The sequence below is a fragment of the Siphateles boraxobius genome, unplaced genomic scaffold (genome assembly GCF_051911475.1).
Source record: "Siphateles boraxobius isolate OS27281-9 unplaced genomic scaffold, OSU_SipBor_1 16, whole genome shotgun sequence".
NCBI classification, from domain to species: Eukaryota; Metazoa; Chordata; class Actinopteri; order Cypriniformes; family Leuciscidae; genus Siphateles; species Siphateles boraxobius.
Genome location: NW_027508766.1, coordinates 172,419 through 185,625, shown reverse-complemented (window position 1 = coordinate 185,625; position 13,207 = coordinate 172,419). Strand labels below are relative to the sequence as shown.

At 42.9% G+C, this 13,207-nt stretch overlaps 1 protein-coding gene across 3 annotated transcripts in view; it reads left to right on the top strand.

The window, feature by feature from the left end:
* The window catches only part of LOC143738998 (carboxyl-terminal PDZ ligand of neuronal nitric oxide synthase protein), an 84,657-nt gene that overhangs the window by 46,876 nt on the left and 24,574 nt on the right, over nucleotides 1–13,207 (top strand). Inside the window, exons 8-11 of one of the 3 annotated variants that reach the window (XR_013204120.1) lie at nucleotides 4,858–5,013; nucleotides 6,593–6,758; nucleotides 8,080–8,335; nucleotides 12,205–12,393. Coding sequence is in view for 2 of the 3 variants with exons in the window: in XM_077231057.1 (XP_077087172.1) it covers nucleotides 4,858–5,013; nucleotides 6,593–6,758; nucleotides 8,080–8,335 (578 nt within the window). In the remaining variant the exon portion in view is untranslated. The remainder of the gene's footprint in view (nucleotides 1–4,857; nucleotides 5,014–6,592; nucleotides 6,759–8,079; nucleotides 8,336–12,204; nucleotides 12,394–13,207) is intronic. The other 2 variants (XM_077231058.1, XM_077231057.1) reach the window with 2 other exon arrangements.

Below are 13,207 nucleotides of genomic sequence, written 5' to 3'. Positions count from 1 at the left end.
GACTTCCGCTCTGCCGAATAGGCGCCACAGTTTCTGGACCGTTTGGGGGTGCAGGGACCATTCCCCTGGGGGAACATTGTCCCTGGACAGTCTGTCTGGGCCGTCGTTCAAATGGCCAGGCACATGCGCCGCCCTCAGCGAGCGCAGGTTCGTCTGTGACCAAATAAGGAGGCGTTCCGTCAGATTGCAGAGATTTCTGGATCTGACACCGCCCTGACGGTTTACATAGGATACCACAGATGTGTTGTCCGAGCGGACAAGAACATGCTGGTCCTGTATAAACGGGAGGAAGCACTTCAGCGCGTTCTCGACCGCTATCATTTCCAGACAGTTTATGTGAAAACCCTTCTCCTGGTCTGACCACTGGCCAAAGGCCGGTCTGCCCTCGAACAGCGCGCCCCAACCCGAGTTGGACGCGTCTGTCGAGATGACCTTCCGATAAGAGATGGTTCCCATCATTACTCCATGCTGGTACCAATCGGCCACTAACCAGGGCTGCAGAGCTGTTATGCAGGTCTGAGTCACTCTGATTTTCTGGCCGCCAGACACCCAGGCTCGGCGAGGCGCGCGAGCGTTCAACCAGCGTTGGAGCGGGCGCATGCGCAGTAGGCCCAGCTGGAGCACCGCTGCAGCTGATGCCATACAGCCCAACATCCTTTGAAATGTTTTCAAAGGGAGAAAGCTGCCCTTCTGGAAAGATGCGGCTAGGTGGCGAACACGGCGCGCGCGCTGTGTCGATAAACGAGCCGTCATGGTCACCGAGTCCAGTTCTATTCCTAAAAAGGAAATTGACTGGCTGGGCAGTAATGAGCTCTTGGTCCAGTTGACCGTGAGACTCAAGCTTTCCAGATGACTGAGAAGCACTGTTCTGTGAGATAGTAGTTCTGTCTCTGACTGTGCCAATATCAGCCAATCGTCCAGATAGTTCATTATGCGCAGCCCCTGACTTCTCAGGGGGGCGAGCGCCGCGTCCATGCACTTTGTAAATGTACGGGGTGCTAGGGACAGGCCGAACGGCAGGACGGTGTATTGATATGCCTGACCGTCGAAGGCGAATCTCAAAAATTGCCTGTGACGGGGTACTATCTGAATCTGAAAATAGGCATCCTTCAGATCTAGAGAAATAAACCAGTCCCTCGGGCGAACGTGCGCGAGGATTTTTCTGGTCGTAAGCATTTTGAACGGTCTTTTTACAAGCACTTTGTTCAAATATCTCAGATCTAGGATAGGTCTGAAGGCTCCGTCCTTCTTGGGTACGAGAAAATATCGGCTGTAAAAGCCTGACTCGCTCAGAGAAGGCGGCACCTTTTCTATAGCCCCTTTGCACAGCAGCTTTGCTATTTCTGCGTGAAGTAGGTGTGCTACTTCCGCATTCACTATCGTCGCGGTCCGGGCTTGAAAGCGCGGAGGACGGCGAACGAATTGAAGTGCATAGCCCTGCTTTATTGTGCTCAACACCCATTCTGAAATCCCTGGGATAGTTTCCCACGCAGCTATGTGAGCCGCCAGGGGGCGAATGGCCTCCGGGTTCAGACCGCCGCCATTTGCGGGCTTGTGAAACTGAACCGGAGCCGAGAGCGCGGCGCGCGCGCTCTCGGTTCTGGGCAATGGCCGCTCGCTGACAGCCGAGACCGGCTGACTTATGTGAGATGTCCCGATCATAAGGGATGGGGAACATACTTTTGCCACACTTTGACGCGCGAGCAGCGCTCTGGGCGGGAGAGCTCTCTGTAAGCGTGAGCGCGCGCACGCGGGCACGAGACTTACAACTGTATCTGACGCCCCGATCATAGTAGATGGGGAGCGTTTTATTAACGCCCTGTGTTTCGTGATAACACTTAAACGCACAGGCGGGACCCGGAGGAAGGTTTGTGTTAGCAAGCGTGAGCGCTCTCTGGCGGGCACGAGACTTACGTTCATAAGCTTTTTTGATCGTGTAACAGAGCGGGCAGATAGTGGGCACAGACCTGTGGACACATTTCTTACATTCAACACTCGAGCGGCTTTTCTGCGCTTTATGAGAGTGTGCTCTGTGAGTGACACGGGATTTTGAGTGCTTATGTGTAGGGGTGAACACTGGGGCGTGGGCACATTCACTACACTTAAAACACTGACGGCGTGAGCCGGACCAGACATTATACTCTTTTTGAGATTTCTCTGGGTCGCCGTGAAAACGGCGTTTGTGTGCAGGCGAGAGGGTGAATAAACCGGCTCGTTGGCTGCTAGTTGAACCACTGCAGTAGCCTGTTCGAAGGGGACTGACAGGGAAATGAACTTTGACGGCGGTCCGGCCGCAGCGGGACACGCGCGTCTTTTCTCTCCCGCTGTTAGGAGGGCTTCGCGTGCTCAGACTTCAGCGTGAGCCTTTGCCGAGGCCCTCTGCGACGGCTGTCTGAGCGCGATCTAGGGTGGCCGCCCTGACGTCGCTGCGAAGGCTGATGCTGAGGCTGTGCTGGACGCTGGGTGCTGGTTCGCACAGGAGGCTGGCTTTGTCTCTCGCCAGAGCGGCCTGTGGCGGAACTCGAGCGTCGCGGCAGGAAGAGGTTCATGGCCTGCGTGGTCTTTTGCACCATAGAGAAGCGGTCAACAATCCCGTTCACCGCTGGGCCGAAGAGACCAGTGGGGGAAAGCGGCGCGTTCAGAAAGGTGGCTCGCTCAGTTTCCCTCATATCCGCGAGCGTTAACCAGAGGTGCCTCTCCGTCACGGTTAACGCGGCCATGGCTCGTCCGATGGCCTGGGCTGCAGCTTTGGTGGCGCGGAGAGAAAGATCCGTCGCGCTTCTCAAATCCGTAACCGCAGCTGGGTCCCGGCCCTTCTCATCCCATTCACGGAGGAGGTCGGCTTGCAGGATCTGAAGCACAGCCATCGAGTGTAGAGCAGACGCGGCCTGGCCGGAGGCGGCATAAGCGCGGCCGACCAAGGCGGAAGTGGCTCTGCAGGCTTTAGACGGGAGGGCTGACCGTGACCGCCATCTCGCGGAGGGCGGGCAAAGGTGCGCTGCGACCGCCTCTTCCACAGGGGGAATCGCTGTGTACCCTTTCTCGGCGGCGCCGTCCACTCGGGAGAGCGACGCGGAGGCCTGTGACTGAAGTCTAGCCGAAAAAGGCGAATTCCACGACTTCGTCAGCTCCGCATGAAGTTCCGGCAGGAATGGAGCGGGCCTGGTTTCTGAAACTGCGCGGCGGCGACTTTGAAGGAAGCAGCCGTCGAGCCTGTTCGGCGCGGGTTCCTTCGGCAGCGACCACTCGAGCCCGAGACGGTCGACAGCTTGCGTCAGCAGGCGCATAAGTTCCGCGTCAGCTCCAGCGCGGGTACGGGCGGATTCCTGGATTGACGAGGAGGCGGAGTGAAGCGACCATTCCTCGCTGTCTGATGCCAGGATAGAGCAGCAGTCTTTTGTGGCGTGTCCCACGGACTCATCCTCCGAAGTGACGGCAGTGAGGCTCGCAAGCGGCAGCTGCGCGTCAGTGAGGAGAGGTGGGGAAGGCGAGAGCGAGGCTCGAGGGAGGTTCTCCGGCGAGCGCGTCGCTGTGGCCACAGGTTCCGGCTGTCTCAGGGAACGGCGCTTCTTTCTGCGCGGTCCCACAGGAGGCGGAGTGACTGCTGTGGTGTTGAACGCTTCGAGTCGAGCCCGCAGGGTCGACAGCGGAAGCTCCTCACAGAGCTCGCAGCCCCCGGACGCGAGGGCGAGCTCTGCGTGTTCCAGGCCCAGGCAGAGAGCGCAGATCAGGTGGCGGTCTCCGGCGCTGAGCGGGGCTTTACACGAGCCGCAGGAAGTGCGAGGCATCTTTAAAAAGACGCTCGCTGCTCTTTTAGAATGATTTGCAAAAAAGGATACGTCGCCGGATAGCGTAGCTCGCACGGATGGCTGAAGGTGGCGAAGACGGCCGGCTTCCTCAGCGCTGTCCTAAGCTGGCTGTTCGCTGTTCGACGGCGGCGGTGGCTTCTCTCAAATCCAGCGATGCGAAGAGCTCGCTGAAGAGTCGAAAAATCAGAGAATTCAGCCTACATCCCCTATTTTATACGCTAAGCCACGCCTATCTGGTGGGCTGTGACGCTATAAAGGCGCGGGCGCCCTTCATTGGGCGTGACGTCACGCCGGGCGCACTGGTAGGCTGCAGCAGTTGCCCGCAGGGCAGCCAATGAGCACGCGAGATGGCCTGCTCTAGGTCTGCTAGCTGCTGCACTGCGTTGACAAGTTATACAAAATTAAGGATAATTTTTTGGCTTCAGTATCTCGAGAAGATGAATCTTTCCCGTAGCGTAAGCTAAACTTACGCAATACGAGAGAACCTCTCGTAAGAGAACGATATTGTTGGATTCACTTTCAAACAATTTTTCAAGCTGAAACATTGACAGCCAATCAGAATCCATCCTGCTTTAAAGAGCTCGAGCATTTAAAGAGGCAGATGACAAAACTGGAATTAACAGAACGATATCGTCCGCTGGTGTAGACGCTAATATACAGTAGTTCTCATTATAGTTATCGTTAAAGTTCTTGTTCTTGGTGGGAACGGGCCTTTGGGGTTAGGGTTAGTTTTTTTCCAGACATTTTAGTCAACTAAAACTTGACAAAACAAAAACAGGATAGGTTGCCTAAATATGTTCAAATCTAAATATATATATATATATATATATATATATATATATATATATATATATATATATATATATATATATATATTTTTTTTTTTTTTTTTTTTTTTTTTAACTTAGACTTTAAAAAGAGATTGCAAAATTAATACTAATGTAAACTGCAAAAGTTGATGTTTGATGAAAAAAAATTTTTAGGAAGCAAAAAATAGTGATAACTTTATTTTCTCTTCTCTCTCTTATTCTCATTTTCCCTCTCTCAGTCTTTACAAGACCTGGAGGGTGTCTCTCTCTACACACTATCCACCAGCAGCCCTTGCTCTCCTACTCTCACACCTTTGGCAAGCCATCACCAGCTGCAGTTACTCCAACAACAGCTTCTACAGCAGCAACAACAAACTCAGATCGCTGTAGCACAGGTAAGATGTTGCTTCTACCCTTTCCTGACACTAGAAGGGGCTACAACTACATAGAAAATGTAGCAGTTGATTTCATATTTTCAGGCATTTTCACAATCATTTGCTTTCCACTCAGAAAACAGATTTTCTCCACAACCCTATTCATTTTTCTCTTTTGAAATTATTTCTGATAGCCTTTGTTAAAAAGCTCTCACATATTATATAAGCCCAAATCATTCACCATATAGAGGAAGCAAAGATACACAACGCTGATATGGGCAATCACCAGGCCACTGCCACTTCATTCATTCGCCTGTTCATTTATTGGGTCCTTTTTGTCATTCTGTCTCCGACTAATAATATTTGTTCTCATTTGGGATACTGTATAAGGTTCAGATGATGTTATAGTTATAATGTTCCTGTGTGAGGGAGAGGAAGCTGATGTGGTCTCAGCTCTGATTCAGCACAGTCATGCTACTGCATAGCAATAGCTTGGAAAAGGAGATTGATGTGCATTCAACGCCCACCCAGAGAAAAAGTATATTGCTCAGACGTTGCTCTAACTATTATGGAACTTAATAGTTTTTAGTTTCTTTTAAGTATTAACCTTTTCTCAGATCTTTCTCCTAAAATTCTTTAGAGCATTTCTTAACAAGTGAGACTAAATGAATGTGGATAGTAGTTTATGTTTAAATATTTGAAGTTTGCTAAAAAACAAGATATTATAAATCATATTTCGTATTTTAATTAATTCCCTTAACCAATGCCATTTTTATTTAAGAATCTGGCTACTCATTATCTTGGACAACCTGCATATACTGCATGAGGGAATTTTAAAAGTGTGATGTCTAGACCTGGAAAAGTTGTGAACATTAATCAAATCATAAGTAATTTGATTTATTTTTTATTATAAATATATAAACAAATGTATACACATTTTTTCAATCTCTGTAATATTGTGTAAACAACTTAAAACTTGTATTATTATTATTTTATTTAATTACTTGATTATATTGCCACATATATCTAGTTTCTGTAGATAAAAGTTTTAAAATGAGCAGCTTTGTCATTATAGCAGACATATCAGAAATGTCTTCAAATATTGTCATTGACAATAGCTATAGACCTTGGAGGCAAAAAGTTGAAAGAGATCTTGATTTTTTTTAAGAGATCTTTTCCTTTCCGTGGGCTGATCCTCCCAAACTTCTGCACAAATGATGAAGTCAACAAATAAAGGTCTCTTTCATCATGCAGGAAACCACTTTAGATTCTTAAATTTTTTTTTGATTAATAGTGTTTAGATGATTAAAAGTCTGATATCTGTCATTGCTTCTGATACACACACACGCACACACACGCACACACACACACACACACACACACACACACACACACACACACACACACACACACACACACACACACACACACACACACACACACAACACAAGTTAGAAGTTAGAGAATCAACTCTATAGGACTTTGATTACCTGATGTAAGATTAGTTTCACTCACCATAATCCTACTTGTAAGTCATCCTATCTTTCAGTAAGACTGGCGTGATTCCCTATAGTCTTGACTAAGCGTGTCCCTGCTATAGGTGCAACTCCTAAAGGATCAGCTGGCCGCGGAGACGGCTGCCCGCATGGAGGCGCAGGCCAGAACTCACCAGCTGCTGCTGCAGAACCGAGACTTACTGCAACATACATCCCTGCTGGTGAAACACCTCAGCCAACTGGAGGTCAGAGTCAGTGGAGCCACACAGAGTAAGACTCACAACACTACCCATAATCCTGACAGGAGTCACTCACATAAAGCCCTGCAAATGATCGAATAAAATTAGTCTCGCTACACAAATGAAATCTTTTAATATTTTGCAATAAACAAAAAATATATTGTATTTTAAATTGATAATTAATTACTGATAGTTTATAGTTTTACACTGTATCATCGTTTATTTATGATTCTGTAATTTGCAGTGCTTCATGAGAGGAGTAGTTTATTCGGTCAATTACACTACCGTTTGGGGTCAGTAATATTAAAGAAATTAATTCAAATGAACATTATATATTATACATTATATATTTTCAAATGAACATTATATATATATTCAGCAAGGACATATTAAATTGATTAAAAGTGACAGTAAAGACATTTATAATTTATTTATTGCTGCCAAAATATTAGCTTTGCCATCATAGAAAAAAATATATATATTTAAAATGTATTAAAATATAAAATTATTATTTGAAGGGTTTGAAAATTGAGTTGAAGGGAAGTGTATATTAATACGAATTTAAATACATGATTTTTTTAAATATTCTTTTTGTGATTTTTGAAAATACGATTTTACTTTCAGTTAAACATTATATTGTTGTGATTTATCTATGAGCTAGTTTTTTGGTTTATTGCTAAGAACTTTTTATTTAAGATCCTTCTGCTAAGAAAATGAATGGGAAAAAAATACTTCCAGATCCCAGTCTGCTGAAAAAGTGGGCAGTCTATTGCACACCAATACAGTCATAGACGCGCACACATTGTTTTTTGGCTGGCTGGGATGTTATTGAGTTTGTTGGTGTACACTAATCTATTTCAGAGTTTAGTGCAGGAGTTTATTAGGTTTGATTCTTCACCACTGGGCTCTTTGCCGACTCTTGCACTCTGAGAGAGAAAGTGTGTGTGTGTGTGTGTGTGTGTGTGTGTGTGTGTGTGTGTGTGTGTGTGTGTGTGTGTGTGTGTGTGTGTGTGTGTGTGTGTGTGTGTGTGTGTGTGTGTGTGTGTGTGTGTGTGTGTGTGTGTGGAGTAAGCTTATGCTAGGTGCAGTGGTGGAGGTGTACTGTCTGGTTGCTGTGACCTGTCATTTAGAGTTATTGAAATGTTCTGTCACTATTATGCCCTTTAGTGTCTGTAATTAAAGGGTAACTGTACTGCCAGTCTCCCAATAGCTGATTTTTCAGTAATAAGCTTCATTTAAATACTGTAAGTGTTCAAAACATTCATAATAACATAACATCCCCTATTGTTAGTTTCAGGTTTTGCTATTAAGACGTTTACTTTATGCCCTAAATTTGAATCTCTCTCTTCTAGAAGAAGAATCAGTTTGGAGTAGTCTGCCCAGTCGTTCTCTCTCTCTCAACCTGAAGAACCTCTACACTCCTCGCTCAGACCAGCCCGTCACCTCCACTCCAGCAGGACAGCCAGAAAACCCTCCCGTCTCCTTCCATGCTGAGTCCTACCTCAATCTGCTCAATCCATCAAATGCAAGAAGTGATGCTGGAATGGATGCAGCGAGAAAGGAAGTTACTAAGCTAGAAACTCGGAATTCAACGGCACTTGATGAGAGGTAAAGACAGATGACAGTAGCACTTAAATGGACACGCACATAATTTTATACATAATAAAATAGTATAATAGTTTATATAGTTATATAGTAATAGTTTATACACACATAAAATAGTTTTAATCTGGCATCTGGCTTACAAAAGTTTGAAGTTTTTGAAAGAAATTACTACTTTTATATAGCAGGGATGCATTAAATTGATTAAAAATATCTGTAAATACATTTATAATGTCACAAAGATTTTCTATTTCAAATAAATGCTGTCATTTTCAACTTTCTATATTTTTTTCAGTCAAGGTTTCCACAAAAATATTATCTGATAATAATAAAAAAATAACTGTTTCTTGAGAAGCAAATCAGCATATTACAATGGTTTTGAAAGATCATGAAGACTGAAGTATTATCTGCTGAAAATTCAGCTTTGCCATCACAGTAATAATTTACATTTTAAAATATATTATAATAGATAAACGATATTTGAAATTGTACTAATAATTTACAATATTACTGTTTTTACTTTCAAATTGTTAGCATAGGAGATTTCTTTCAAAAGAACTAAAAAATATCCCACAAAAAAAAATAAAAAAAATAAAAGGAATATGACAAAGAAAGAGATCAGGAAGTGCAAAAAGGCAATGTTAGAGTACTTTTGATTGTGTTGAAAGTCAGACCAATTGCTCCTTTCCGATCTGTAATTTGAACATACATTCGGTTAGATCTGAAATTTGAGCTGCAACATCTGGACAAAATGTTCACACACTGTGTCAGTTTGTGGAACAGAGTAGAGCAGCACCAAAACAAACCCAGAAATACAACAAAGTCAGTGAGATTCAGGCATTATGGGTCTCAGACTCTCCAAAATGTTACAAACGATTGAGCAGATGTTTATGTTTGTGAATATTTTGTGGCTGGTGTTTGGGTTTTCTAAAACTAGTTCACATAATCCCACCTCCTTTCTGACCTCCTCTTTTCCTCTATTTTCCCTCTGCCTCCTCACTCCATACACAGACAGTAGACTTGTTGGAATGGATATTGGTTGTGAGCAATGTAAACAAATCTAATGAAAACGTATTAGCAGGCAGAGAGCAATCTGAATTCTGGCAGACAGGTTTCCTTGAACAGTAATGGAAAATTTTGACCTTTGTTTGCATACTGCACATTCATTGCTTTCTGTGTGTGGTTAGCACCTATGGTTAACAGTTGTTGAGCTTTGCAGCACACATTTATACCCAAACACATTCCTTCTCTATTGCTTTTACTGCTAGTTAGAGATGTTTTGTGGCTTTACTTAGCTGTCTTGGTTAGTTATTTGTTGTTTGTCTTAGATTGCTCTATTTTGTGCAGCAAAAAGAGTGAAAGAGATTGAATATGTGTGTTTTTATGTAAATATATACGTATGTGCTTGCTTGTCGATTTGTGCGTGTCTGTGTGTGTGTCTATAAATGTATTTAAGAGTACTGTATGTGAGCATTTGTCTGGGAGATCGATTTATTTCACAATTATCGGTGTATCTGTGGGTAGCTGCAGTCTCTCACACACAGAAAACATTTATTTTCACACTTTATTAGAGCAATTTAGAGGTTGCCGAACACCACACACACACAAGCATACACACATCTACTGAACACTCACAGGGCCAGGGAAAGACTTAAAGGATTAGTTCACTCCAGAATTAAAATTTCCTGATAATTTACTCACCCCCATGTCATCCAAGATGTTCATGTCTTTCTTTCTTCAGTCGAAAAGAAATTAAGGTTTTTGAGGAAAACATTCCAGGATTTTTCTCCATACAGTGGACTTCAACGGTTACAATGGTTTGAAGGTCCTAATTGAAGTCTCAGTCCAGCTTCAAAGAGCTCTGCACAATCCCAGCCGAGGAATAAGGGTCTTATCTAGCGAAACGATCAGTCATTTTCTAAAAAATATTATAAAAATATATATACTTTTTAACCACAAAAAGTCTTACACTAGCTCTTCGATGCGAAGTACCAACCCAGTGTCTACAATGCAAACAAAGACTAAGTCAAACGCCCTTGACAATAAAAAGGTAAAACATCGATGGTGGATGATTTTGAAGTTGGAGGCGAAAATTAGATGGTTTTTGAACCGGAGTACACAGACAAAGAATTTAGACAGATGGGTGAAACTGTGTGTCACGTGTGACCTTTACAACATGAATCCATTTTATCTCTGATTTCTAAACTGAAATATTGGTTTAATCTCATTGTTGCTAGTTGTAGCAATCAGATTAATATAGTTACATGCCGCTTTCATAATCAGAATAATAATGCTGTCTAGTTTGTGGGGGTTAGTAAGATTTTTTTTGTTAAGTAATTAATACTTATATTAAGCAAAGACACAATAAATGTATCAGTGACAGTAGTGACAGTAAATACATTTATAGTGTTAATAAAACTTTGTATTTCAAATAAATGCTGTTCTTTTCTCCTTCTATTCATCATGGAATCCTGAACAAATCTATCAAGGTTTCCAAAAATAGCACAAAATCAGTATATTAGAATGATTTGTGACACTGGGGTAATGGCTGCTGAAAATTAAGCTTTACCATCACAGGAATAAATTACATTTTAAACACTTATTTCCAATTGTAATATTATTTCACCATCAACATTAAAACATTAAAAAATATATATTTTTTAAAAAACAACATTTGAATGATAGTATATTACATTAAGACAGAAAGAGATGAATGGGTGACTTAAATATGCAGGGTGTTTCTTGACTATATACTGAAGTACAAATATAATAAAGTTCATCTAACCTGCTGGACAGTATGCAGTCTATGAGTTCTCCGCTATAGCTCTGCTAATCTCTCAGTCAGAAATAATTGTGTGTGTGTGTGTGTGTGTGTGTGTGTGTGTGTGTGTGTGTGTGTGTGTGTGTGTGTGTGTGTGTGTGTGTGTGCGTGCGTGTGTGTGTGTGCAGCAGTGACTCCCCACAATGACTTATTATGGTTTTATGCACCTGCCCATCAATTGCTCATTTATCTGTCACTCCTGGTGTTAATGTCAGCGTGAACTTCTCTGCTGGAGCTGGAATCTGTCCATCCCTCCAGCGCCAGTCATAAGTGCCATCTCTTTTATTTTTTTATTGCTTTGAAACTCCTCGCGACTTGCTTCCCTCTGTTCACGTCTGTGATGTTCTTTCATCCCTCTATACATGTGCTGTTGCTTATTTATTATCTGCCTGTCCAGAAACTGTCTGCTGATTTTTTTTTACATGAATTCAGTTCTGTGGGTCACTGTGTGTACTAAGCCAGTTTTCATGGCCTCGTGATTTTGAGCTTGTTTGTGTGTCCATTTATGTGTTTGTGTTATTGTGAGGAGGGATGAATGCATGGATGGATTTAATGTCATGGATTAGCCTATCTGCTGTTGTATTGATCTTCTTTAATCTCCACTCGCTGCTTGATTACTGCTACTGAGACTAATCACAAGTAAGTGTGTGTGTGTGTGTGTGTGTGTGTGTGTGTGTGTGTGTGTGTGTGTGTGTGTGTGTGTGTGTGTGTGTGTGTGTGTGTGTGTGTGTGTGTGTGTGTGTGTGTGTGTGTGTGTGTCTACATTGGGGAGAAAAGCCCCACAAGAAAAACAGGAATAAACACATGTCTTTATGAAGATATAAAGATACAGAAAGATGATGTAAGAGTTCATTTATTGGCTAAAGGATAGATTAAGTCATTAGCTCAATATAAAAACAATAGATATTAATGGAAAGGGAATTGTGCATTATACAGTGATAGTAATCGCAGTGTTGCAGTGGGAGTCAGATCAGATGATTTTCTAGATGACTTTCTCAGGTCTTTAGGTGAAGAGGTAAGGGAGAGAGACTTATTTGTGTTTTTCTCTGCTCAGGTGCACGTGTGAGGAGGCTCCCCTTCTGATTATCCACTTCCTCTTGTAACAGCCTTCTTCCTTCTCTCTAATCTTTTTCTAACCCTCTCTGATACCCTCTATCCATCTCATACCCTCACCTGACCTCTCTTCCTTTGAAATCGCTGATTTCTATTTCCTCTCCTCTCTTCTCCACTCTACCAACCTCCTGTGAGTATAACTGTAATTGTACTTTCTTTAATTACATTGGCATGCTGAATGGATGAATGATGAGTACAGGGGTGCGTGTGTGTTCATGTCCAGAATGATGGATTTACTTTGTGTGTGTGGTTCAGGCATACCCTACGTTGTGAGGATCAAATGTCCCCACAACGACAGACATTTTTTACATTGTCTGGACATTTTACTGGTCCCCATGAGGAAAACAGCATACAAGTTATACTAAATTAAGCTGTTTTGAAAATGTAAAAATGCAGAAAGTTTTCTCTGAGGGTTGTGTTTAGGGGTAGGGTTAGGGGATACAATATAAATTGTGTGTACAGTATAAAAATAATTATGCCTATGGAAAGCCCCTTAAAACGCGTGTGTGTGTGTGTGTGTGTGTGTGTGTGTGTGTGTGTGTGTGTGTGTGTGTGTGTGTGTGTGTGTGTGTGTGTGTGTGTGTGTGTGTGTGTGTGTGTGTGTGTGTGTGTGTGTGTGTGTGTGTGTGTGTGTGTGTACTGGTTTGACATACATTATGAGGACCCAAAGTCCTTATAGTGTGTTGGGTATTTAGGTTTCAGGCCTGGCCCCCTTCATTATGAGGACATGTCGATGTCCTTGTAATTCAAAACTCTAAATAAACACAAAAAATGTTTTATTAAAAATGTAAAAATGCAGAAAGTCATCTGTGATTAGGGGCTAGAAAATTTGATTGGCTCAGTATAAAAACCATAACACCTATGGAATGTCCGCATAATATCAAGGGATGCACTGAACTGAAAATAATTTTTATTTTTTATTTTATGGCTTATATTCTATACTA